At 58.7% G+C, this 24,686-nt stretch overlaps 1 protein-coding gene across 1 annotated transcript; it reads right to left on the reverse strand.

The window, feature by feature from the left end:
* Window positions 1–14,716: 14,716 nt before the first annotated feature.
* Window positions 14,717–23,255, reverse strand: AIPL1 (AIP like 1 HSP90 co-chaperone). The gene is made up of 6 exons (XM_072821646.1): window positions 21,407–23,255; window positions 20,680–20,859; window positions 17,201–17,389; window positions 16,377–16,553; window positions 16,079–16,220; window positions 14,717–15,496 (listed from the first exon to the last, which is right to left on the reverse strand). Exons 1-6 carry the CDS (start codon window positions 21,500–21,502, stop codon window positions 15,294–15,296), a joined length of 987 nt encoding a protein of 328 aa, XP_072677747.1. The 5' UTR covers window positions 21,503–23,255; the 3' UTR covers window positions 14,717–15,293.
* Window positions 23,256–24,686: the final 1,431 nt, after the last annotated feature.

Below are 24,686 nucleotides of genomic sequence, written 5' to 3' on the forward strand. Positions count from 1 at the left end.
TTTATTTATTTATTCGTGAGAGACATAGAGAGAGACGTAGAGACACAGGCAGAGGGAGAAGCATACTCCATGTGGGGAGCCTGATGCGGGACTTCATCCCAGGACCCCAGGATCATGCCCTAGGCTGAAGGCAGGTGTTAAACCACTGAGCCACCCAGGGATCCCTGGAAAGTCTTTATAAACGGTGCTGGAACAGCTAGATATCCATACTGGAAAAAAAAAATCTAAGCAACTTACTCCACACACAAAAATTAATTAGAGATATGTCACAGACTTAAACACAATATTAGAACCACAGAACTTCCAGAGAAAACAGATGTTATTTTCAAATTTGGGGCAGACAACATATGAAATAATAGAATATGTGTGTGTGTGTGTTGTGTGTGTACACAACACACACAATGGTCTCTGCCCTCGTTTCTGGTACAGAGCTCCTAAATCCTCTGGCATTTGCCTGAGTGGTAACAATGCCCTTTGTGCTAAGGAGGTGGCTCCTGGTGGCTCCTGGATGGTGCTGGTCACCAGAGAGAATGACCTGTGAGTAAAAGCTGTGAATTTTTGGTCTCATCCACTGTTCTCCGGAGAGAGGCTAGAGATGGAGTTACTGATTGATGACGCCCGAAACACAAGACCTCTGCAAAGATCCCCCAAGTGCAGGGTTCCAGGAGCTTCCAGTGGGATGCGGGGAGCTGGTTCTGGAAGGGGCACGGCAGTCTACCCCTTCAGCACACCTCATCCTGGGCATGGAGCTCTTCTGTCTGCTGTTCTCAAGTTACCTCCTTTTACGGTAACACAGCAACCTGCTTCCTGAGGTCTGGGAGCCACGCCAGCAGAGGAGACGAAACCAAGGAAATAGAGGGTCACGGGAACCTAGAGCTGGCTGGTCAGCAGCACAGGGGACACCTGGACCTGAGTGGGGCAGGGTGGGGGCGGCCTTACAGGGCTGAGCCCTAGTCCCCAGTCCCCCAGGATCTGCTGCTGGCTGCAGGCGGGCAGGGTGCCAATTAAGTGAACTTGCAGCGCCCCTGGCTGGTGCTGTGGAGAAGTGCTCGGTGGGGGGAACCCATACACGTGATGGGTGACCAGATGCGTCAGGAGGGAAGAGCCCTGTGTGAGATGAGGAGCAGGAGATATGCACAGCAACACTGAGTTTTTCCTACTTGCGAAGGCTTCTTAACTTGCAGAAAGCGATACTCATACATTAAGAAAAAAAAATTATCAAAATTTAAATTTCCTGTCTCCAAATATACCATGAACCAGGTTAAGAAGCAGGATACAGACTGAGACGGAGGGACTCACACGGAATGCGTAGAGTCCCACGAGTTGACGGCAATAACAAAAGTGATACAACTTTAAAAATGAGCCAAGTCTTTTAAAATAAATCCTTAAGATAAATATCTATAAGATAATGCAAATTAAATAATCACAGCAAGATACTTTTCATGCCCGCTGGGATGTGTGCGTGTGTGTGTGTGTGTGTGTGTGTTTAACTGACAGCAGGTGGGCGCAGGGAATCTTTCTGCGGGAGACAGAAATATTCTGAACCAGACGCAGTGGCGATACAGCCACACACGTTCATGAAAAGCCATCCCACGGCACCACGTCAGTGACTCCTCATCAAGCTCGCCTGCAGGCAGCGTCCACCATGGATCACAAAGGAAATATGCAAGTGTGTGGGGAAATTGCACCAAAGAATGATGAACATAAAATTCGGGGCAGTAATGGCCTCAGAGAGGGTTGGGAACTCAAGGAAGAAGAAACATCAAAGGCGTTTGTAATCTCCCCCCCCCCCCCATATAGGTGGCCACAGGTGGGTTTTCATTGCATCAATACTTTTTTTAAAAAAAGATTTTATTTATTTATTCATGAGAGACACACAGAGAGAAGCAGAGACCCAAGCAGAGAGAGAAGCAGGCTCTCTGCGGGGAGCCCAATGAGGGACTCGATCCCAGGACCCCGGAGTCACGACGTGAGCCAAAGGCAGACACTCAACCACAGAGCCACCTGGTGCCCCCCAAGATTGAATTCTTGAGTCTATGCCCGATCCCAGAGCTGTTCCTGAGACACAAAGGAAGGTCAGGACTCAACTTGACAGCTATGGATGACGCACCAGGTCCCCAGGGATGGGGGAGGCAGCCCCAGCCCGTGTGTGTCTGCGCACCATGTACGCTTAGCCTGTGATCTATGGGTTTTGGAGTCATCTCTGTTAATTAAACTCCTTAATATAATTTGGAGGTAAGAGTGCTTGGCCAGTATTTCAGACGGTCCCTGGGGAACCGGAAGCACAGGAGAGAGGACGCCGTCTGGCCAAGCGCCAGGGAACACAGTCACTCAGGAGAGCCTGCAGGGAATCGCATGGATGGAGCAGGGACACCTGGGTGGAAAAGTCTACGTGCACAGAACCCGGACTTGCTTTACCAGCCCGGCATGGCACAGGGAGCGATTCTGGTTCCTGGTGGTGGCTCTCCCTGTGTGGCGCCACGGCCTGTGGCGCCCACAGGGGCCTAGGTGCACTTCCTCCACAGCCAGTGGCTCCAGGTCCTGTGCCATCTCCTGCTCGCCCAGGAGCCAGGGTCCCCTGACCTTCCCTGACATCCCGAATCGAGCCGTCTTCCCCACCAGACTGTGTGCAGGCCACAGAGGCACTGCAGGGACGGAAGGCCATGCACCTTTGCAAGGAGATCAATAGGTAATTAAGTCCTGTCTGTGCGGCGGGGCCCAGGCCAGTCTGATTGAGAATGGGATCAGGCAGAAGCAGAGAGGGGTCAAGACTGGCCAGGCAGGCCCTGGACACGCCCGGGAGACTGACCGTCTGTCCACCTGAGGCTGCTGGGTCCTGTGACAAGTCCAAGCCAGCAGAACCAGGGGGCGACGGCTCTGTGACTTCTCTCTGCTGGGTCTGCAGAGGAGTGGGCTCCGTGCTGCCTCCCCACCACGTGCCTGCCACCTTCCCTGTCCCTCCTGTGGAGGAGTGTGAGGGCTGGAAATCACCCTCCCTAACGTCAGAGAGGCCAAGGCTTGCGTCCTGTGGGGTCACCCACTGCCCCACCCCCCGACCCCCGTGTAATGTGAGCAAAGAAGAACACTGACCCGGGGCACCTGGCTGGCTCAGCGGTTGAGCATCTGCCTTCGGCTTAGGTGGTGATCCTGGGGTCCTGGGATCGAGTCCCACATCGGGCTCCCTGCATGGAGCCTGCTTCTCCCTCTGCCTGTGTCTCTGCCTCTCTCTCTGTGTCTCTCATGAATAAATAAATAAAATCTTAAAAAATAAAAAACAAAAACAAAAAAAACCACCCACCTGACAGGGTTGTCAGTGAGGGTTCCGGAAGATGACAAGGACCAGCAGAAGCACAGTGCCTGGCACACAGTGGGCACCGCAGGGGACAAGCCAGCAGCATCAGCATGGCAGATGGCTTCCCATCATAGCACCTGAAAGAGCTGCATCAAAGGAAGAGCCCACGGCCGTCCGGAAGGGATGAGGATGGAGCGGGACGTCCCTCCAGGTTTTTTTTTTTTTTTTTAATTGGAGTTCTTTTTTTTTTAAATTTATTTTTTATTGGTGTTCAATTTGCCAACATAATAGCATAACACCCAGTGCTCATCCCATCAAGTGCCCCCCTCAGTGCCCGTCACCCAGTCACCCCCACCCCTCGCCCACCTCCCTTTCCACCACCCCTTGTTCATTTCCTAGAGTTAGGAGCCTCTCATGTTCTGTCTCCCTTTCTGATATTTCCCACTCATTTTCTCTCCTTTCCCCTTTAGCCCCTTTCACTACTTTTTGTATTCCCCAAATGAATGAGACCATATAATGTTTGTCCTTCTCCGATTGACTTACTTCACTCAGCATAATACCCTCCAGTTCCATCCACGTCGAAGCAAATGGTGGGTATTTGTCATTTCTAATGGCTGAGGAATATTCCATCGTATACATAGACCACAGCTTCTTTATCCATTCATCTTTCGATGGACACCGAGGCTCCTTCCACAGTTTGGCTATTGTGGACATTGCTGCTAGAAACATTGGGGTGCAGGTGTCCCAGCGTTTCATTGCACCTGAATCTTTGGGGTAAATCCCCAGCAGTGCAATTGCTGGGTCGTAGGGCAGGTCTATTTTTAACTGTTTGAGGAACCTCCACACAGTTTTCCAGAGTGGCTGCACCAGTTCACATTCCCACCAACAGTGCAAGAGGGTTCCCCTTTCTCCACATCCTCTCCAACATTTGTGGTTTCCTGTCTTGTTCACTTTCCCCATTCTCACTGGTGTGAGGTGGGATCATATTGTGGTTTTGATTTGTATTTCCCTGATGGCAAGTGATGCGGAGCATTTTCTCATGTGCATGTTGCCATGTCTGTGTCTTCCTCTGTGAGATTTCTCTTCATGTCTTTTGCCCATTTCATGACTGGATTGTTTGTTTCTTTGCTGTTGAGTTTAATAAGTTCGTTATAGATCTTGGAAACTAGCCCTTTATCTGATATGTGATTTGCAAATATCTTCTCCCATTCTGTAGGTTGTCTTTGAGTTTTGTTGACTGTTCCTTTTGCTGTGCAGAAGCTTTTGATCTTGATGAAGTCCCAATAGTTCATTTTTGCTTTTGTTTCTTTTGCCTTCATGGATGTATCTTGCAAGAAGTTGCTGTGGCCAAGTTCACAAAGGGTGTTGCCTGTGTTCTCCTCTAGGATTTTGATGGAATCTTGTCTCACATTTAGATCTTTCATCCATTTTGAGTTTATCTTGGTGTCTGATGTAAGAGAATGGTCTAGTTTCATTCTTCTGCATGTGGATGTCCAATTCTCCCAGCGCCATTTATTGAAGAGACTGTCTTTTTTCCAGGGGATAGTCTTTCCTGCTTTGTCGAATATTAGTTGACCATGGAGTTGAGGGTCCACTTCTGGATCCTCTATTCTGTTCCACTGATCTATGTGTCTGTTTTTGTGCCAGTACCACACTGTCTTGATGAGCACAGCTTTGTAGTACAACCGGAAATCTGTGATGCCCCTGGCTTTGGTTTTCTTTTTTAGTATTCCCCTGGCTATTCAGGGTCTTTTCTGATTCCACACAAATCTTAAGATGATTTGTTCCAACTCTCTGAAGAAAGTCCATGGTATTTGACAGGGATTGCATTAAATGTGTATATTGCCCTGGGTAGCATTGACATTTTCACAGTATTAACTCTTCCAATCCATGAGCACAGAATATTTTTCCATCTCTTTGTGTCTTCCTCAATTTCTTTCAGAAGTGTTCTGTAGTTTTTAAGGTATAGATCCTTTACCTCTTTGGTTAGGTTTATTCCTGGTATCTTATGTTTTTGGGTGCAATTGTAAATGAGATTGACTCCTTAATTTCTCTTTCTTCAGTCTCATTGTTAGTGTATGGAAATGCCACTGATTTCTGGGCATTGATTTTGTATCCTGCCACGCTGCCGAATTGCTGTATGAGTTTAGCAATCTTGGGGCGGAGTCTTTTGGATTATTCTATGTACAGGATCATGTCATCTGCAAAGAGGGAGAGTTTGACTTCTTTGTCAATTCGAATGTCTTTAATGTCTTTTTGTTGTCTGACTGCTGAGGCTAGGACTTCCAGTATATGTTGGATAGCAGTGGTGAGAGTGGACATCCCTGTCTTGTTCCTGATCTTAGGGGAAAGGCTCCCAGTGTTTCCCCATTGAGAATGATACTTGCCTCCAGCTTTAATAAAGTCCCAACCCTGTGATTTATTTCTCGAGAGAGGTTTGTCCAGAGGCTGGACACACAGGATGAGGGTGAGGAGGGGGTAGGCGCCAGATGTGCCTGGTTCCCTATGGCCACCTTCCCACTTCCATGCACCGAGGGGTGCAGCATCCCTCCCCCTGGGCTGAGGGATGTGGAGGGACACGACTCGGGCCCCCGTGGGTGCCCATCAGAGCTGGTTTGGGTGGATGCTCACTTGCTTCATCTTCTCAGGCCCCCAGGTGAGCTTATTCGTCTGCAGCAAACTCGGGGAGCCACCTGCACCTGTGGAGGCTCCCAGTGTCACTAACACAGGACCTGGTTGCCAAGTCATGTCCTGGAAGGGATGGCTGCGCTCTCTGGGGTGCACAAACTTCCGAGGGTCCGACTCATCTGTTTGAAGTCTGTGTTTCTCATGCAAGATTTTGTTGGAGACAAAGGCTAGTGACCCAGAGGGGCTCCGGCGTGTGACCCGAGAGGGAGGGAAGGTCAGGGGTGCCTCCAATCGTGTGAGGACACATGTGTGGCTGGCCCTGGTGCATGGACCTCAGTCTAGGGCCAGGGTCACCCTGGAGACGTAGCCTGAACTCAGCCTGTGACTGCGGTCAATCCTCGGCCTGTGGCCAGAATCCAGGCTCACACTGGGGCCATTGCTGGGACTCCACCTGAGGATGGGAACGGGATTTTTCTGACGCAAAGTCTAACAGTTCCTGCAAACAAAACCTGCGGCCAACGTTCTGGGGGCACTGGGCTCGAGTCATGCCGGGGACGCGCGCAGGACAGAAATAAATCATTCCCCTTGGTGATGTCCTGCGTCTTCAAGCCCCCAGGCGACATCCCCGTGGACGCTGTCCATACGAGCACACATGCCGGTGCTTGCCTGTCTGCCGCCAGCGCACCTGCCGAAACCCTCCCGCCGCTTACTGCCCCCAGAGACCCTTGGCAGGCAGGGCCCTGACCCTCGGGTACCCGTGTGCTCTCTGCCAGTGATGGGCACTAGGACAGGAGGCCAGTGGGCAGGGCCACCGCAGAGCAGGTGCACAGGGGCACCCGGGACCCCTCCCCACCTGGCTCCGCTCGCCCGCATCCCCTCTCTGCCATCCCCACTGTGTTCACCAGGCTGATCCAGAAGCCATGCTCTCCCACAGCATTAAAAAATAATTTATAGAAATAATGTTCCTTTAATAAAAGCCACATCGGATGATACAATTTTTACAGCACATGATAGAATAAGAAGGGTCCAAGCTCTTGCGGGAAAATGAATCTCTCCCACTCCCATATGCTCACAGCGATACGACCTCCGCGGGCGCATATAATATATCGACTTGGAAGCTTGAGTTTCAGTATAATCGGGCCAAGCTGGCCACTCGTTCTGCTCCAGAGAGTCCTCCAAAGACAGGCTCTTTCGGCCTGGCTCATAAATATGAGGATCTTCCCTTTTTTATATATATATAATTAAACAGTTAGTGGCTAAATTGCATTGTAATTGATTGCAAAATTGCTTTTTTAATGAGATTTAGACACTAGGAAATAGCTTTTTTTCCCTCCGATACGCCCAAGCCAAACCCAGTCATCTTGACAACAAATTGCATCCCGGGCCTCCTGGGCACATGTACGACAGCAATGCACGGCCAGCAGGGATGGGGCTGCCTCTCAGCCCATGGGGACCCAGCCCCATTCAGGTGCCCACCGACCAGCAGAGCAGGGGGTGGGGGGAGCTGAGACCATCATGCGCGCCCCTCTCCGTCAGGGCAGGATGCTGAAGGCGGCTCCGGGAAGCGTGTCTCCTACATCTCCCTGCAGCTCATTACATGCCTGTCACTGGAGAGAACCGCGAGGCCCCCTCGGGCCCCCCCACCCCCAGCACACACTGCAGGTGGCCCCCCAGCTGGCTGCACCCACCGCTCAGCTTCCTGGAACCTGTAGGGGGAGGCTTTTACATTTAGCGGGTGGAGACATGCCCTCCCGCCCCCACCCACAACACCAACGCTGCAAGCATGGCCTCCAAGGGCTCACAGCGCCCCACTCTCCAGAGTCAGCTGCTTTTATAAATAAAGTTTTATTGGAACACGGCCCCAGCTGTCAGTTAGGTAGAGTCTGCGGCTGCACTCCCGGGGGCCGGGACAGCGGAACTGGGCAGCCACACACAGACCACGCGGCCACAAAGCATGCAGCCCGTCCTAGCAGGACGGCTTTGCTCTGGATGTTTCCAGGAACCTGAGAAGCCCAGCCCAGCATGACCTCCAAGTGGGAGCAACCCCACGGGGTTGGCGTGTCCCCCTCTCCCTGCCCCTGCCCTCCCCTCCCTCTCGGATCACACGCCGGAGCCCCTCTGGGTCACTAGCCTTTGTCTCCAACAAAATCTTGCATGAGAACCACAGACTTCACACAGATGAGAGCAGAGTGTGGCGGGCTGGGGGATCCCACCCGTCAGTGCCCCCTCCCCAGGCACTGCTTGTGACACCGAGGCCTGCAGAGCTCCAGGCTCCCCCACCAGGCCCCCCACCAGTCCCCCGAGTCCACCTCCCTGCAGCAGGGCTGGTCCTGCCCTGACCCTTGCCCTCCTGGTGGCTCTGTCTTCTCTCAGTACAAGCGTGAGCTCCCCAAGGGCAGCCTGTGTCTGGATCATGTTTGCACCCGACAGGCCCTCTCAATCATTCATTCACTCATTCATTCATTCATTCATTCATTCATTCCCTTGATCCTCATGAGCTTGACCCAAGTCCTTGCTCAGCCACACCCTTGATTCATCCTGGCTGGCTTGCTTGCCCACAGTGCCCTGGGGCTGCGGGTGTGAACTGACACACATGCAGTCTCTGCCTCCTGAAGCTCAGCCATAGATGCGCCCACGTAATGGTGCCTCCCACCATGCTGCCTGGTGGGGGACACAGCCACCGACCCAACGGTCACACACACAGTGCAGAATTCTAGGAGGGGCCTCATTCCCATAGGAGCACAGGTCCTATGTGGGCCATGGAACACACCCTCCCTGAGGAAGATGGGTGGCCCCGAGACCCAGAGGACGAGCAGATGTCACCAGTAAGCCGGGCAGGCAGAAAACGCTGCTCTGCCTACAGGGGACGGCATGTGCAGAGGCCCTGGGGCCATGGGAGTCTGGGGGCCTCTCACAATTGCAGAGGAGGCAGAACCGAGGAGGAGCTGTGTGTCTGTTGGGGGGACTTTGAGTGGGAGCCACGTGGACAGGTCTGCGCCTAGAAGAGGCATCACCGGTAGCTGAGGGGGCGCGGGGTCTGCAGGTAGGAGGGTGTGCAGCCCCTGCAATGGCAGCGGAGGCTGAGAACAGGTGCATCTCAGATGGATTCAGGGGCTAAGACAGGGCTTGACCTGCTCGGATGTGGAGGAGGAAGGAGTCAGGGTGCCTGCCCCTTGGGCCTTGGAGGAGCAGCGGGACAACCAGCCCAGTGCCCCCCGCCCTGCCCCGTGCACAAGGAGCCGGCATGGAGTCCTCCTGCCCACGAGGAGCTGACCTGCTGTCCCTCCAGCCCCCCTGCCCACAAGGAGCCAGCCTGCTGTCCCCCTGCCCACCCTGGCATGAGGAGCCAGCACGCTGCTCTCCGGGGCCCCCAGCACCAGCATCCCCTCGCATCCACCACCCAGCTGGGTTCCTTGTAATGACCCCATAGGTTAGGTCCACTTACTGCCAGGCCTGGGGCCCATCCATGCCAACCCAGCCCACTCACGGTCCCCATCCAGCTCCAGATCCCCAGGGCCTCCCAGCACCATCCCGCCCCCAGTTGCCCTGTGTGTCCCTTCAGTGACCCTCCTCAAACACATAAGGCACCTGAGGCTTGTCCCGAAGCCCCTGGTTCCGTCCCGCAGCCGGTCAGTGAGCTGGGAGCCGGCCCCATGCAGACACAGAAGCAGAAGTCAGAAGGCTGTCACTGGAGCAGTAGCACATCCCCAGACTGCTTGGCCAGTGGTTGAGGCTTCACCAGTGGGAGAGCCCCTAAAACATAAGTTCCCTTTCTTCCCAAAAGACCCCCTCCCACCTGCGGAAGAGTCCAGCGTGCATGCATGTTCCTGGCGGCCACAACCTCCCTCCATGTAAGACTCGGGGACCCAGTTCCTGCCACCTTGTGTCCCACGGTCCTCTGAGGCAGGCCTCGGCCAGCTTCTTCTGTAACCGGCCAGACTGCACGTGTTGCAGGTTTTGTGCATCAGGATGCCCGTGTCACAACTACTCAGCTCTGCTGTCGTCGTGGGAAAGCAGGTCCAGATGAGACCTGAAAGGACGGGTGCGACCAAATGACGGTAAACTGTACTCATGGGGCATCTGGGTGGCTCAGTGGTTGAGCATCTGCCTTCGGCTCAGGGTGTGACCCCTGGGGTCCTGGGATCGAGTCCCGCACCAGGCTCCCCGCATGGAGAATGCTTCTCCCTCTGCCTGTGTCTCCACCTTTCTCTCTGTGTCTCTCATGAATAAATCAATAAAATCTTAAAAAAACAAAACAAAACTTTACTTGCAAAGGCAAGCAGCAGATGGGAATAGCCATGTTCCAATAAAACTTTATTTATAAAGACACTGCATACCAGGTTTGCACATGGGCTGTATTTCGTCCCCTGCTCCCAGGGGGCTGAGGGGTAAGGAGAGGGCCTAGGAACAGTCCTTTCAGTCACATGTCACCCCCGCATCCGCTCCTGCATCCCCTATCCCCCTCCTCCATGGAAGGGCAGCACAGGTCTTGGTGACAGGAGAGCCTGGGCACTGAGCTACTGAGTTATGTTCAGCTGGCACTTCTCAAGTGCCTACTGTGTGTGGCAGGCTCCACGCTCCATGGGGAGCTGGGCAGCCATAGGGACACGGCTCCAGCCCGGGAGGAAGCAGGATCTGTGTAAATGGAAAACGCAGCTGCATCTGATCTATGCCACGCGCTCGCTTTCTGAGGCTCTTAGTTCTCAAACAGGTGAGAAGCAGCGCCCCACCAGGCGCTGGAGGAAGAGACACAAAATCCGTAGAGGCATCGCGGCAGGCAGGTTCTGTCTCCCCTGACTCCCCTCTGCCCAGTGCCGACCCAGCTCACAGACAGCTCCCGGGTTTGCTGGGTGGGAGACGCACCCAGGTCCTCAGGCTCCTCCACAGAGCTGGGTGCTAGGGGCTTCTCATCCTCTGTGGGTGGGTTCGTGAATCCAAGCCAGAGACCCCTGATTACTGCGAAGGCAAAGGGGAATCGTTTGCACTCCACCGCCCCCCCCAAAGAACAAACGTTTAGATCCCTGGAGTAGAGGGCTGGGAGGGAAGACTTGGATCTAAGAATCTGTAACATGAACAGTTGAGGATTCTATTTTCTTAAGATTTTATTTATTCATGAGAGACCCAGAGAGAGAGGCAGAGACACAGGCAAAGGGAGAGCAGGCTCCCTGCAGGGAGCCCAATGTGGGACTCGATCCCAGGACCTGGCATCACTACCTGAGCCAAAGGCAGATGCTCACCCACCGAGCCACTCAGGAGTCTCTGGGCCTCATTCTTTTAGAATGAAGATGGATGGGCGCCCCTGGGTTGAGTAGGTTGCAGGTGGTCTGCTAACACTTCTTCCCAGCTGCTTGTTCCTCAAACATCCTGAAGACCTCATTTGGCACCCAGAACATTGTAAACAAAGAAACAGAAGCTGGCTACTTAGTATTTCTGCAAACCCCATGGCATCCTGGGCCTGAGAGTTCAAGGTGCCAGCCTGGAAGAACAACCTTGGGCCCACCACCCCGACCTCCCATTCCCTGCAAGGAAAATAAAATGCTGAAGTAGTGACCGAATTCATCAAATAAAGGGTGCCTCTCTCTGTCTCTGCCTCTCTCTGTCTCTCATAAATCAATAAATAAAATCTTAAAAAAAGAAAAACAAAACAATGGGGCCAGCTGGCTTCGTTGACTGAGGTCTTGGCAGCATGGGTAGGACTCTCCGGGCTCCCCCGAGAGTATCAATTGTGAACAGGTTGAAAGTTGGGACTCACACAGAAGAGGTGAAGTATATTGTGGAGGACGACGGAGCAAAGGAAGACGAGGGTGGATGCAGAGACCAGGTCTCTGGCCTACAGAGAAGTAGGACCTGCAGGGAGACGCTCTGGTGATCCCCTCGCCCCGCCAGGGCCCTGGGCGCTGCTGCTGACCTCCCGGTGTGGCAGCTGACGTGGGAGCTGAGCTCAGGGATGTGCCTGTCCGTCAGGAGTCTGCCCCTGTGTCGCTGACCAGTCCACCCTGGACCCGCCGCCTGCACATACACCACGGTCCTGGCTGCCATAACAGGTTCCCACCAACAAGGTGGCTTAAAACAACATGGCACTTACTACCTCACAGCCTTGGAGTTCAGACACACAAAATGGGTCTCACTGGGCTAAAATATAGAGGTTGGCAGGGCTGGGCTCCTTCTAGGAGGTTCTGGGGGTGAATCTGTCTTCTGGGGAGCACCCAAGTCCCCGGGCATGTGGCCTCTGCCTCCACCTTCATGGCCAGCAGTGTCTGGCAAGGTCCCTGTCACGCTGTCCTCACTCGGGCCTCCTCTTCCCTCTTCCGTGTCTAGGACCCTCGTGGTCCCCATGGTCCGCCAGATGCTCTGGGTTGGTCCCCCTATGTCAGGGTCAGCTCATTGGCAAACTCCAGTTCCATCTGCAGGTTTGACTGCCGTGCACCATGTAACTTCACGTATTCACAGGCTCTGGGTGTGACCCAGAGGCCGCGTCCCTGCTCCTCAGCGGGGGTCCCCACCCCCACAGCTGCCACAGAACTGGATGTTGAGCTGGAAGGAGGGTCTGCGTGGCCGGTCCTAGAGCCACCGCTGGCACAGAGACACTGTCGGAGCAGCTCCCAGTCCAGGAACCGAGCAAAGGGATTTGTCAGGAGAAAAGAAGAGCAAACCTGAAAGGTAAGTGCACAGAGAGCAAGTGTGCGAGGGGGCGTTGGAAAGCCCCCCCCCCCCCCGCTGCCTCCACACCCACACGGGGGAGGACAAGACCTGCAATCCCAGCGATCTGGGTGAGGTGGACATGGGCTGCGGGAGGTCTCTGCCCCATGGGTCAGGTTCCTTCTAGTCACTGACTCAGCTGCCCTCACCTATAAGAGCCCAGCCTCCCCATTGCATCTGAAAACTGGGACAATAATGACTCCACCCATAGGGTCACTGGGGGTGAGTGCTGGCACATGTCTCTGGCAGGTCCCCTCCTCTCAGATGCCTCACTGGTCAGACTTTGCCTCGTCCATTCTCCCCGCTTCTTTTCTCCCTTACACGTACACACAGTGCACATGTGTGTGCACACGTGTACACATCTGTGTGCAGACATCCGGGTGCACATGCACACAGGCACACATGGACATGGGCACAGGCACACATACATGCATGCACATTAGAAGTGCACCATGTATGCATGTATATGTGCACACAGAGATGCGATGCACTTAGACACACATATGTGCACACATGTACATACAGACATGTGCATGTATGTGTGTCCTTTTGCATTGTGCCTGTGTGCACATGTGTATGTGCACATATGTGCACTTGTATGTGTGTGCATGCCTGTGTGCTTGCATGTGCATGTGTGCACATATCTGTGTCTAAGTGCCCGCCTGTTCTGTCCACACCTGCCCACTGCACCTGATTGCACCTGCCCCACCCCCCACCCCGTTCCACACCTCGCACCTGCCTGCCCCTGCCCGCTCCGTCCCGCCCCACCCTGCCCCTGTCCCCGCCTCGCACCTGGGTGAAGCCGCAGGATGTCGCTAGTGTGCTCCAGCACCTCGTAGTACTCCTCCTTCTTCAGCAGACACTGGCAGTAGTTGAGAATCAAGGTGTTGATCAGCTTCTCCAGCTTTAGCCACTGCACCTCCCAGGGCTTCTCCTGCAAGGGGCGGGATGCCTGTCGTGAGCCAGGCCTGCCTGCCCCTCCAGCCCCGCAGTCACCCCCCCACCCCGCAGCCTCTCCCCCCACCCCGCAGCCGCCCCCTCCGCCCCCCCGACCCCACAGCTGCCCCTCGACCCCGCAGTGCCCCCAACCTTGGTCTGCAGGTTCCTCAGGCAGACGATGGCCTCCTGGTACTTGGTGGAGGCATCATTGTAGCGGCCCGAGGCCTAGTCCCAGCAGCCCATGGGGCAGGCGGTCAAGGCTCGTGGGGAAGTACTGCACTGAGTACTGTCACCAGGTCCAGGTCCCAGCCCTCCGCCCGGGGACCCCTGGCCCCTTGTTCCCGATGCTCCCTGCTGGCCGTCTGCAAACTGGGCCCTTGCAAAGGACGGGATGCTCTGCCCATGTCCCCAGGCCTCCTGTCCCCACCTGCCCCATGGCCAGTGGGACCTCCCTGGAGGCTGTGTAAGGGCCACAGGCAGGCTGCAGGGTTTGCATTCCCTCCTGCCCTCTCCCTCCCTCTCTCTCATGTACACACACGCATGTGCACACACACCAGGGTGAGAAGTATGTCTGGCAGGGCAGACACTACCAGGGAGGAATGAGGAGAGTGAGGCTTCCAGAGGTAGAGGTGGCCTCTGGCTGAGGCTGAGTCGGGGGCTCGGGACCCTGTGTCACCATATGTGGCTGACCCTAGTCCCCGGACCGCATGGCATGGGGGGTGCCGTGGACTCTGTGGCAGGGTGAGAGTCTCTGGCAGCGCCTGCCCACCCACCCACCGCGGTCTCAGCACCAAGGCCAGGGCAGCTCCCACCGCGTCAGGGTCGGGGGCACATTCACGCCTCAGTCCTGCTGGGGGTCCTGTGTTGGGGGAGAGCCTCACTGACCTCAGGAAAGTCCTGCTGTGGCTTCCCCGGCTCCCGGCGTCCCCCAGGGCTGACCTCCTGCCTCCTGCCCTGCGGCCTCGCACCTCGGGGGCAGAACCCAGCACCCGTGGGCCCCTGTCCTCCCCAGGGCGGGGGCTCAGACCTCAAACCTCCTGCTGCCACACAAGGGGGCGGGGCACCCCTACACCCTGCACCACCTGGAGCAGCCTCACCCTGGGGCCCGGGGCCGGGGCCTCAGAACAGCAATCACGGCACCACGCAGGGCCTGTGGGGAACTTACTCTATTTATTGGTTTCATTCATTTAGAGTCAAGGGAGGACAGACAAGGGAGGACGGAGCACAACGCAGGATTTTGGCTACAGGAGTGCAGTGTCCGTAAGCAGTGGGGATGGTGGGGGAGGAAGTGCCATCAGCCGGCCCACGCTCTTCTAGAGGATGGGTGTGGAGCTACAGAAATAACCAAGGGGAGGCTGAGGAGACTGAGGGAGGTTAGGAGAGGCTGGGGGAGGCCAGAGGAGGTAAGGGGAGGCCAGGGAGGCAAGGAGAGGATGGAGGAGGATGGAGGACATCAGGGGAGGCAGGAGAGACCAGAGGAGGCTGGGGAGTCCAGGGGAGGCTGGGGAGGCCAGGGGAGGCCACAGGAGGTAAGGGGAGGCCAGGAGATGCCAGGGAGCCTAGGGAAGGCAGGAGGAGGCTGGAGGAAGCCAGGGGAGACCAGGGAGGGAAGGGGAGGCAGAGGAGCCTGAGGGAGGCCAGGGGAGGCAGGAGAGGTCAGAGGAGGTGAGGGGAGGCTGGGGAGGCCAGGGGGAGTCCAGGGGAGGCTGGGGAGGCAGGGGAGGCCCCCTGCACCCTAGCCCAGCATGTTCCGGCAGCGCAGCCGCTCCTCCTCCCGCTTTTCCTCCAGGCGATTTTCCAGAAGCCGCAGCTCCCTGCGCACAGCCTTCCCCATGGATGGCTCCAGCTCCAGCACTTTCTGAAGGTCCGCCCTGGCCTCGGCCTCGTTCCACACCTCCGCGTGAGCCCGGGCGCGCACGTAGTAGGCCTTCACGATTCCTGAAGGGGATCAGCCCAGCTTTGAAGGCAGCCCCCGGGAGGCCAGGCCTCACCTGCCCACAAAACTCCTGGCCCTGACCGTGATCCTTAACTTTTCCGTATCCCTGAGCCACGGCCTGGGCAGTAAACGGGGACGATTCTGGACCCACTCCTGTCCCTCGCGGGGACCCTGCTCATGTTCTCCCCCACAGGCTCCCCGAGGGCTCTGGGCCCCACCGCGTGCCTGCCCCCGCGGCTGCTCCAGGCGCCAGACCAGGCGAGGTGAGCAGTGAACCAGTGCCCGGTGTCCAGGAGGAGGGCGGCCGGGACCCAGCACAGCCCTCACCTCCGCACGAAACACCTGCTGGTGGGGAGGGGCCAGCGGCTGGTGGGAGTCCCAGCGGGTGGGTGTCTGAGCAGGACCGCCCCCCGCAGGCCCCACACTGCCCTGCTTGCACCTGTGTGCACCCTCCTGTTCTGTCCATACCTGCCCACTGCACCTGATTGCACCTGCCCCACCCCCCCACCCCGTTCCACACCTCGCACCTGCCTGCCCCTGCCCGCTCCGTCCCGCCCCACCCTGCCCCTGTCCCCGCCTCGCACCTGGGTGAAGCCGCAGGATGTCGCTAGTGTGCTCCAGCACCTCGTAGTACTCCTCCTTCTTCAGCAGACACTGGCAGTAGTTGAGAATCAAGGTGTTGATCAGCTTCTCCAGCTTTAGCCACTGCACCTCCCAGGGCTTCTCCTGCAGGGGGCAGGATGCCTGTCGTGAGCCAGGCCTGCCTGCCCCCCCAGCCCCGCAGTCACCCCCCCCACCCCGCAGCCTCTCCCCCCACCCCGCAGCCGCCCCCTCCGCCCCCTCGACCCCACAACTGCCCCTCGACCCCGCAGTGCCCCCAACCTTGGTCTGCAGGTTCCTCAGGCAGACGATGGCCTCCTGGTACTTGGTGGAGGCATCATTGTAGCGGCCCAGCTTGAAGAGCCGGTTCCCCTCTCCATGGAGGATGGGTACCGCCTGCATCTTCTCCTCATTGTTCAGGCTCCACGTCTCCCTCTGGTACTCACTTGGGGCCTCCACCTGCCCCAGGAGCCTGTGGTGAGGCGGGGACCCTGGCTACCCACACCCCCTGCGGCCTCTGCATGGTCCATGGGGTAGGAAAGCAGCACGAGCCCGTGGGCTGGGCCCATCCACAGACACAGGGGATGGAGCCCTGGGCCTGGGGCCTGTGCTAAAGCAGCACCTTTGTGCATGTTAGGAACACATGGCCCTTGTCAACATCAGACTTTGAATACTCAGAAGAGTCACCATACTTGTTTGTCCAGAACAAGACCCTTTATTGCCAACTGCCAGAAAAGCGTCACCCTAAAGGTTCAGGTGTACAAAGTCTATAATGTCCTTAGAGGTGACGCCCTTGTGCAGTGTGCAAACTGCACAACTGTCCGAGCAGGCCCACTAAGGCCCTTTATGGACACAGTTCTCTTATTTATCAGTTCACCCACGTAGCCCTCAGGCGGAACCTCATCCTTGGCTATCAACTGACTCGCAACCCGGGCTTGATGCTCTCCCACCACCCCACAAACAAGGGTGTGGCTCGTGAACCGTCTCATGCTCTAGGGAGAAGGCAGGTGATGCCCCAGGCCACTGCTCACCCGCTGCCCACCCCCCAACCCAGGCTCCCTGGGGCTGAGACCGCCCCCTGCACCCCCCTCCACCCCAGGGCACACCTGCAGCAGCTCTATCATGAAGATGAGGGGCTGCGGCTCCTTCTGTAGCTCGTCCAGGTCCTCGTAGCCCAGCGTGTGATAGGCAAACATGTTGGCCAAGCCGCACGTGTGTACATGCCACTCAGTGGGGTCCTTGCCCTCCGCCACCTGCCGCAGGCTCCGGGACAGGATGGGGTAGACTCCTGTGTGCTGGTGGGGAGACAGCGGATGGCACGGGCCCCTGTGCTCAGAGCCGGCCCGGCCCCCCTGCTCTCCGCCCCTGCCCACCCCTGCTATGAACTGTGGGTGCCTGTGCCCCTGGCAAACTCCTCCTGCTACAGCTGCCCGTCTCTCAGTGACCTGGCCAGGGAGGCACTTGTTCCCATCAGAGGGTGAGTGAGGGGGGCACCCCAGAGCCCAGGGAGACCGAGTAATGTGCATAAGGTCGCACAGCTGGGAACACAGAGCCCGGATTGCAGCATGCCTATGGAGGACACATGGTGCCGGTGCTCGGCCCTGGCATACTTCTGTCCCCCAGGAGACTGGAGCCTGGGGGGGGGTCTCTGGGCTGTGGGGGGAGGGGCAGCTCCAGGGGCTGGACTGGCCTCTTGCTGGTGCTACTGGGGATGAGCAGGGAGCCTGGGCTGCACCCTTGTGTGTGCACCTGTCCCAGTGCAGCCATCGTGGGTTAGAGGTGGGACAGATACACCCCTGCTCCAGGCTGGGTGGACAGGGGTGGGGAAATTAGCCCTGCAGGCCTCCGCTTCCCCATCCACAAGCTGTCTCCGAGAGCCCCCCCCCCCCCGCCTGCACGGGGTCAGCGACAGCCTGTCTCAGGCCCCCCTAGGCATCTGCAGGAGCCACTCAGTGCATCCCCTAAGTCAGGGAAGGTCAGCCTGCCCAGCCCCCCCCCACCTGCCAGGATTAGCCCAGAACACAGCCCGAGGCTCCTTCCTGACAGAAGCCACCAGATGGTCGTTAATGCCACAGGGATCGAGGCTGAACTAGGGAGGGAGAGCCCCCCCCCCCCGCAACCCGGGGTGGCAGGCAGGAGGGGGAGGGGACGGCCCCCAGCTCCAGCTCGCAGGCCTGCCTCCCAAAAAGGGCACTGAGCCAGGGCCCGGGTCAGGTGGCTGCCCGGGCAAGAGACACCTGCATCCTAGGAGAAGCAGAACGGCGGGCAGCAAGAGGGCTTGGGGGGCACCAGGTGCTGGAGGAAGAGGAGGAGGAGGAAGGCCAGGGACAGATCCTGAGTCCTGTGCCCACTGGGCGGCAGCAGGAGGGCGGGGAGGGCAGGCCTGGTCCTGTGCTCCAACCCAGCCCACCTGCCTGGCACAGGGGTGGGCAGAACAGCAGAGCCACGCGTGGGGCTCCAGCCCCAGGGACTGGGACCCAGTTTATGAGCCGGGCCAGGGGCGCTGGGATCCCCACGCCTCTCCTGGGCTTCAAGGTCCCAGTGCAGCTCTGTGTACAGGGCTGTGTTGACACTGGAGGCTACAAGCTGGTCACAGACCACATTCTTCAGGTCTGCCTTTGTCCTATCCTTCATGTGTGCAGTCCTGGTCGACTAGGTAACCAACATTCAAATGCCAAGGGACTCAGATTTCTGGCTCATCCTAAAAGCTCAGGACCTCCGACCGCATGCCCGGCATCTGGCTAGAGCTGAGGACCAGCGGCCCCATTTGGACCAGGCGGATGATCTGCGGCCAGCCAGAGCTCCTGGCCCCCCGTGGAATTTGAGTCTGCAACCCTTGGCCTCGCAGTCCTGGGCTCCAGCACAAAATCCTGCAGACAGACCAGCATCCCGGATGCCACCTCTCTCCCTGCGGGTAGACCTGGAGAACTCCTACTCACCCTCCAATACCCAGTCCAACAGCATCTTGAAGATGATTCCTCAAGACCCTAAAGCGCTAGTTGCCCATGGCCTATGGCCCCACAGAGGCCTGCCCTCCCATATGTGCAGCTGCCCTGCACTGAAATTGCCTGAGCGTGCATGCCTCCCACAGGACTGGGTTCCTTCCAGGGCAGAGCTTGGTCTGTTACATTCCTTTTTTTTTTTTTTTTTTTTAATTTATGGTAGTCATCACACACAGAGAGAGAGAGAGAGAGGCAGAGACACAGGCAGAGGGAGAAGCAGGCTCCATGCACTGGGATCCCGACGTGGGATTCGATCCTGGGTCTCCAGGATCGCGCCCTGGGCCAAAGGCAGGCGCCAAACCGCTGCGCCACCCAGGGATCCCCATGTTACATTCCTAACATACAGCCCGGTTCCAAGCTGGTGCCCAGGGAGTGTTTTCAGACAGACAGACACGCAGCAGGCACAGGACAGGCGGCTGCGTAGCGACGCCAAGACTGGATAATGAATAACATGGGTCGAGGGGACAGGAGGGTGAATTGGTTCCCAGGTGCGCAGATGGAGAAAGGGGGGTACATCGCGGGATAAACGGCTGCGGTAAGTGCATACAGGTGCGTGTGTGCATGTGTGCACGCGTGGGTCAGGAGGGGACACAGCGGGCTGTCAGAAACGCAGTGGTCACCACAGCACCGAGGTTGCCAGCCTGCGAGCCAGGCCGAGCCTCAGCTACCACGTGGCCCCAAGGTCAGAGCCACAAAGTCTGTCCTCCCATAAGCAAAGCCGGCAGATATCACCTCAAAGGACCCAACACCGCAAGGAAGCCATTGTCTGAAGACTGCTCATCACAACACAATTCACCTCTTGCTAAACCATCAGGACCGGTAGTGAACAGACGTAGCTCACCTGGTGTGTGCAGGTGACCCAAGATGCCAGGGAGGAGGCGGCGGGCCAGGCTGGGTCAGCTGTGAGGGGACTGCAGATCCCCCTGACCCTGACTCTTAACCCGTTTAACCCACAGCAGGTCACTTCCCTTCTCTGCCCCTTATGCGTCCTCATCAGTGAAACAGGGATGTTAGTGTTTGGAACTCCTCCAGCACATTCTAGAAGAGGCCTTCGCTCACCACCCCATCACCTATCCCCCCATTAATATCATCAATCATGATGTTGAGAACATTCCGATAATATTTCACAGACGTACACGTTAGTATTTGTGGACATGAGGAGGCGTGACCTAAACCATGTGGGGTGAGGGAGGAAAGTAGCAGGGGTGCAGGAAGCAGGCCTGGGTCCCAGGTGAGGTGGCTGCCGTGAGAGGGGGGTCATCAGGGGGCTTCCTTGTACCTTTTGCTGACTTTCCTATACATGTCAGGGTTTGTGTAGGACACGTTCATTTAAACGTCAGTGGGTCCGGCCATTTCCATGTGGGCCACGGAGCGGGGAGGCAAAGTCCCATGGGATCTGATGGCTGCACACGCAGTGGGGGGGGGCGAGGGGGCAGCGCTGGACCCCACCACCACACGGGCTGTCGGTTTGGGAGCATGTTGTTTTGAGGGTCTCTTCACCATCAGCGTGGCAGCGGGGGGAGCGATGCAGGTGGCCCCCCACGCAGGAGGCCGCGGTGAGTGTGGGCAGGCAACATACTTACAATAGAGTCGCACCAGAACTCGGCCACCTCGCCCACGCGCATGGATGTCAGCAGCACCTCCCAGACCTCCAGCTTGAACATGTTCCCGATGATGATGTGCATGGGATGGCCCACACGCTTGCTGTCGTCGATCACTGTCCGCGCCTCGTCGCATTTCGTTGTGCGGAAGTGAAAGATGACCTGATCACCAAGGGAGGGGACCCTGGTCTGAGACAGGCTCCCGCCGGCACTCACAGGGCTGCTCAGTCAGCTCACCGCAGGGCAACCCCCCCGCCACCCACACACAGCCCCTCCTGGGGGACCCTGTCCCTCTCTGGTGGCAGCAGTGGCAGCAGCAGCAGCAGTGGCACTGCAGTGGGGAAGTCCTTGCTTCCAGAGGCCCCAGATTGGAGGCCCTGGGCCCAGCCAGTCCGCCGTCCAGGGATGTCCATCAGAGACATATGGGTGAAACCAAGACTCCCAGGGCTTCTGCTTCTCACTCAACATTCGGGGCTCCAGAAAATCCCCAGAGCCCCCCACCATGTGCCCCACAGTTGACCCCACAGGATCAGAACTTTCCAGGGCACGGGCAGCATGTCAGAGCCTCCCTGATGCCCAGGTGCCAATGACCCTGGGCTGCCCACCTGGCCGTGTTCTGGCAAAGCCCATGGCGCAGTGGGGACGCAGAAGGGCTGCCTTGGAGCTTGGTGGGGGGGATCCCCCCCTGGACAGAGAGCAGCCCACTCACCCGGGACCCCGTGAGGAAGTTTGGGAGCTCGCCGGTGCCCCCGTGCAGAATGGTCTTCTTGACGCCTTCCACATTCAGGAGCAGAGCTGCATCCATGGCCAGGGATGGAGGGAGGTGTGTGCTTGGGCGCAGTAATCTCCCCAGGGACAGACACCTGGTGTGGGGATTGGCCCTGCCCCCCTGGGTGGGACAATAAGCCCTAAGCCGCAGCCAGGCCTCCTGACACCCCCTCCCGAGCAGAGCGTTTCCAGAGAAGATGGGTAGGGCACAACCGTGCGGTGCCTGGTGGCCCAGTCAAGGCCCTGCCGCCAGTCCCATCCCTGCCTCCCCTCTTTCCTGTTTCCTCCTCTTCTCCCCCCAGACTGTATGCCCCCCCCAGAGGAGGCGACACGGGGCGGGGGGAAGGGGGGAGAAGCAGGGATTCTGGGGGCTCTGAAACGGGTCAAGGGAGGGGACAGGGCTGGAGACAGTTGGGGCACTAGGGGCGGGCTGTGGGGTAGCTCTGCGCCCCCCTTTGGAGGGTCTCACCTCAGGGGTCTCTGAGCCCTGGGACCCAGGCACAGACCACCAGCGGGCCTGCCAGCACCTCCAGGCCCCTGGGATCAATGCCTTCAAGGCTCGGTGTTTGGCGCCACCTGGCGGCCAATGGAAGCGGCGGTGCAGGGGCTCTGAGGCCTGTCTCCCCGTGACCGCACACTGACACTGGGGCGCCCCAGGGCGGAGGTGGGGGTGGGGGGGAACACTGCATCGTCAGCCCCCCTCCCCCGTGCAAAGGGCTCTCCCTGCCTCTCCCATCCCAACTGGTGCCCCCAGCTGTCTGCCACCCTCCAAAAGCCTGTTTTCCCCACGGAGATTGGAAGATCCCCTCCCCTGCGCCCCCTAGGAAGCTGAGGGGCCCAGCCCCTCCAGGACCCCCCCAGGAGCCATCAGCACAGGGGGGGCCCAGCCTGAGCCCCCACACCCAGCCCCAGGGTCCAGCCCCTCCGGGTGCCCTCCCAGCTGGGGGGCAAGGGCACAGGGCACAGGGGTCGTGGCCTCTGCTTCACCCTCCTCGAGGGTCCTAATGCACAGGGCGCAGGGATGGGCATCTCGGTGTGGCAAGTACAGAGAAAACAAAAGTGATTGCCACAAAGGCGGAAGGAGGGGGAGAGGAGGAGGGCAGTCACGCGGGGTGGGGGCTGCTCCCAGGGTTCTGGCCCTGTTGTCCCCGCCACCATGACGGTTACATGGCCGTTTGCTTTCACATACGCACTATACTAGACCCTTCGTGTCAGGCACTTTGCTGCCAGTGATGGTTGCTTCCTCCCCTGTAGCAGGTGCAAAGGCACTGGGCACTGCCGGGGTCCAGCTGATAGATCTGGCCCCTCCGTGGGCAGAGGTGGGAGTGGGCTGCGGCCAGATGCTCGGGCCACTGCCTCCACATGGGCCCCCAGACGAACCTCCTAACGGCCCCCAGGAAGACAGAGCTGTCTATGCCCACCGCTCCTCGAGCCCACTGAAGGCTGTGCAGGGCCTCAGGATCCGCGCCGGCTCCTTCTCCACCCGACAGCCTTGGGGGGAGGTGGTGCTGGGGACGGGTCTTCTGTCCCTCACCCGCCTTCTTCACCCCGAGCTCCACACGGTCCTGGCATTTCACATGTTTAGGGTCTGCTCCTTCCAGCCCTGAGCATCCCACAGGGTCCGGAAACTGCTGGACTTACTGCCCTTGGCCTGGAGCCCCCAGGGTGGGGCAGGGTGGGACAGGCCCCCTTCCATCCTCCATCCTTCTCCTCCTCTCTGGTGGAGGCCACGGTTGGACCCCGAGAGCGTCCTCCTGGGACTGGCGCTCTTTCCTTACAAGGAGGAGCTGGAGCCCCTGTGCCCCCTCCCCAGCTAGGAGCCCCCCCCCCCCCGCAGCCCCACCCTCACCCACTCCACCCCCGCAGCCCCCCCCAGCTCTGCACCCGCACAGGATAAGGGAGAGCTTCTCATTCACAAGAAAACGTTTCTCCCTCCTCCCCACGTTGCCATGGCCACTGCTGGGGCAGGGGGACTTTCCGAGGGACCAGGTGGGAGGCCCCAAACGCGCCAGGCAAGCCCCCTCCACGCCCCTCAAACCTGAGGAGGTCGCGCCATCAAAGCCCACGCGCTCAGGTTGCAAAGCCAGAGACACCACCGGGCCTGGGCTCCGCGCGGACTCTGTACCCGGATTGGAGGGACAGCCGCCCTCCTGTGCCAGTGCTGTCCCCCGAAATGACGATGAAAATACCGCCTCAGTCCTGGGCTCGCCGTCGGGGCTGGACAGAGCGGGCTGCCCTGCCACGCCCCCAGGACCCAGCTCAGGGAGCCCACTGGTCCCCGCCGTCCTCGCGTTCCTCGCCCGGCGAGCTCGTGTCCCCGACCATGACCGCGCTTGCTTCCCCCTCCTGTGTCACGAGGGAAAGGCGAGAACTGCCCCGATCTGTGCGGCCCCTGCGGCCGACCTCGACCTCCGCGGGCCACACTCGGCCTCCGCGCGGGAAAGCGGGGCCTGCGGGCACAGCAGCCTCCCTGGCGCGCGGCGGCGGCTTGCGGGGTCCGGCCGTGAAACAGCAAACCCGAAAATCAAAGCGCAGCACTCAGGGTGCAGTCCTGTCTCCGGAAACGTCTGTCTCACTGACAGGCCTGAGGGTGGGGTGCCGCCCTGGGTGCTGGCCCCTCTGCGCCGGGACCCCCTCGCCCCCACCCCGCAGAGTCTTGCTCCACTGGCCTCTTCTTTAGGCCTGAGCGGTCAAGGGCACGAGGTGCCATCGCTGGTCCTTTGGGTCACTGACGCCCTAAATCTGAGGAGGGGGCGCAGGGACCCGGGTCCCAGACACCGGGAATCCTACCGTCCACAAACTGAAGCCCACCGGGGCCCAGCCCAGCCTGGCCTCCCTGGACTCCAGTTTCCCCGTCTACTCCTTGGCTGCGAGGAGGGTCCTCTGAAGCCATCCCCGAAGCGCTGGGTGGGGTTGGGGGCGCGCGCGCGGCCCCAGCCGCGGGGAGAGGGGACTCTAAGGCCGACGGGTGGGGTCATCCAACAGGGGACAGAGAGACGAAGGGGGAAGGAGGGCGCTGGCGGAGACACCCCCCAGAGGTCAGCAGCCTGGAAGCAGGGGCTGGGGGGGCTGCCCTGAGGTCGCGGGAAAGAGGGAGGGCAGGGTGCGGAGCTTGCTGGGATGCTGCTTGTCTGGGGGGCTGCACTGGAGGCCAGGGGTGAGGGGGTGCCGCGGCCTGTCCCGCCCTCCCGAACCTTCCAGGCTCCCGAGTGCAAGTGGTG

This window comes from Canis lupus, chromosome 3, assembly GCF_048164855.1.
Source record: "Canis lupus baileyi chromosome 3, mCanLup2.hap1, whole genome shotgun sequence".
Classification (NCBI taxonomy): domain Eukaryota; kingdom Metazoa; phylum Chordata; class Mammalia; order Carnivora; family Canidae; genus Canis; species Canis lupus.

Bases quoted from the DNA above. Each gene is read 5' to 3' on its own strand.
- AIPL1 (XM_072821646.1), bottom strand. From the start codon at position 21,502: ATGGATGCAGCTCTGCTCCTGAATGTGGAAGGCGTCAAGAAGACCATT. The intron at 20,860-21,406 runs GTGAGTGGGCTG...CTTGGTGATCAG, and splicing joins ACTTCCTCACGGGGTCCCGG to GTCATCTTTCACTTCCGCAC. The intron at 15,497-16,078 runs GTGCGAGGCGGG...GATCCCCTTCAG, and splicing joins CATCCTGCGGCTTCACCCAG to GAATCGTGAAGGCCTACTAC.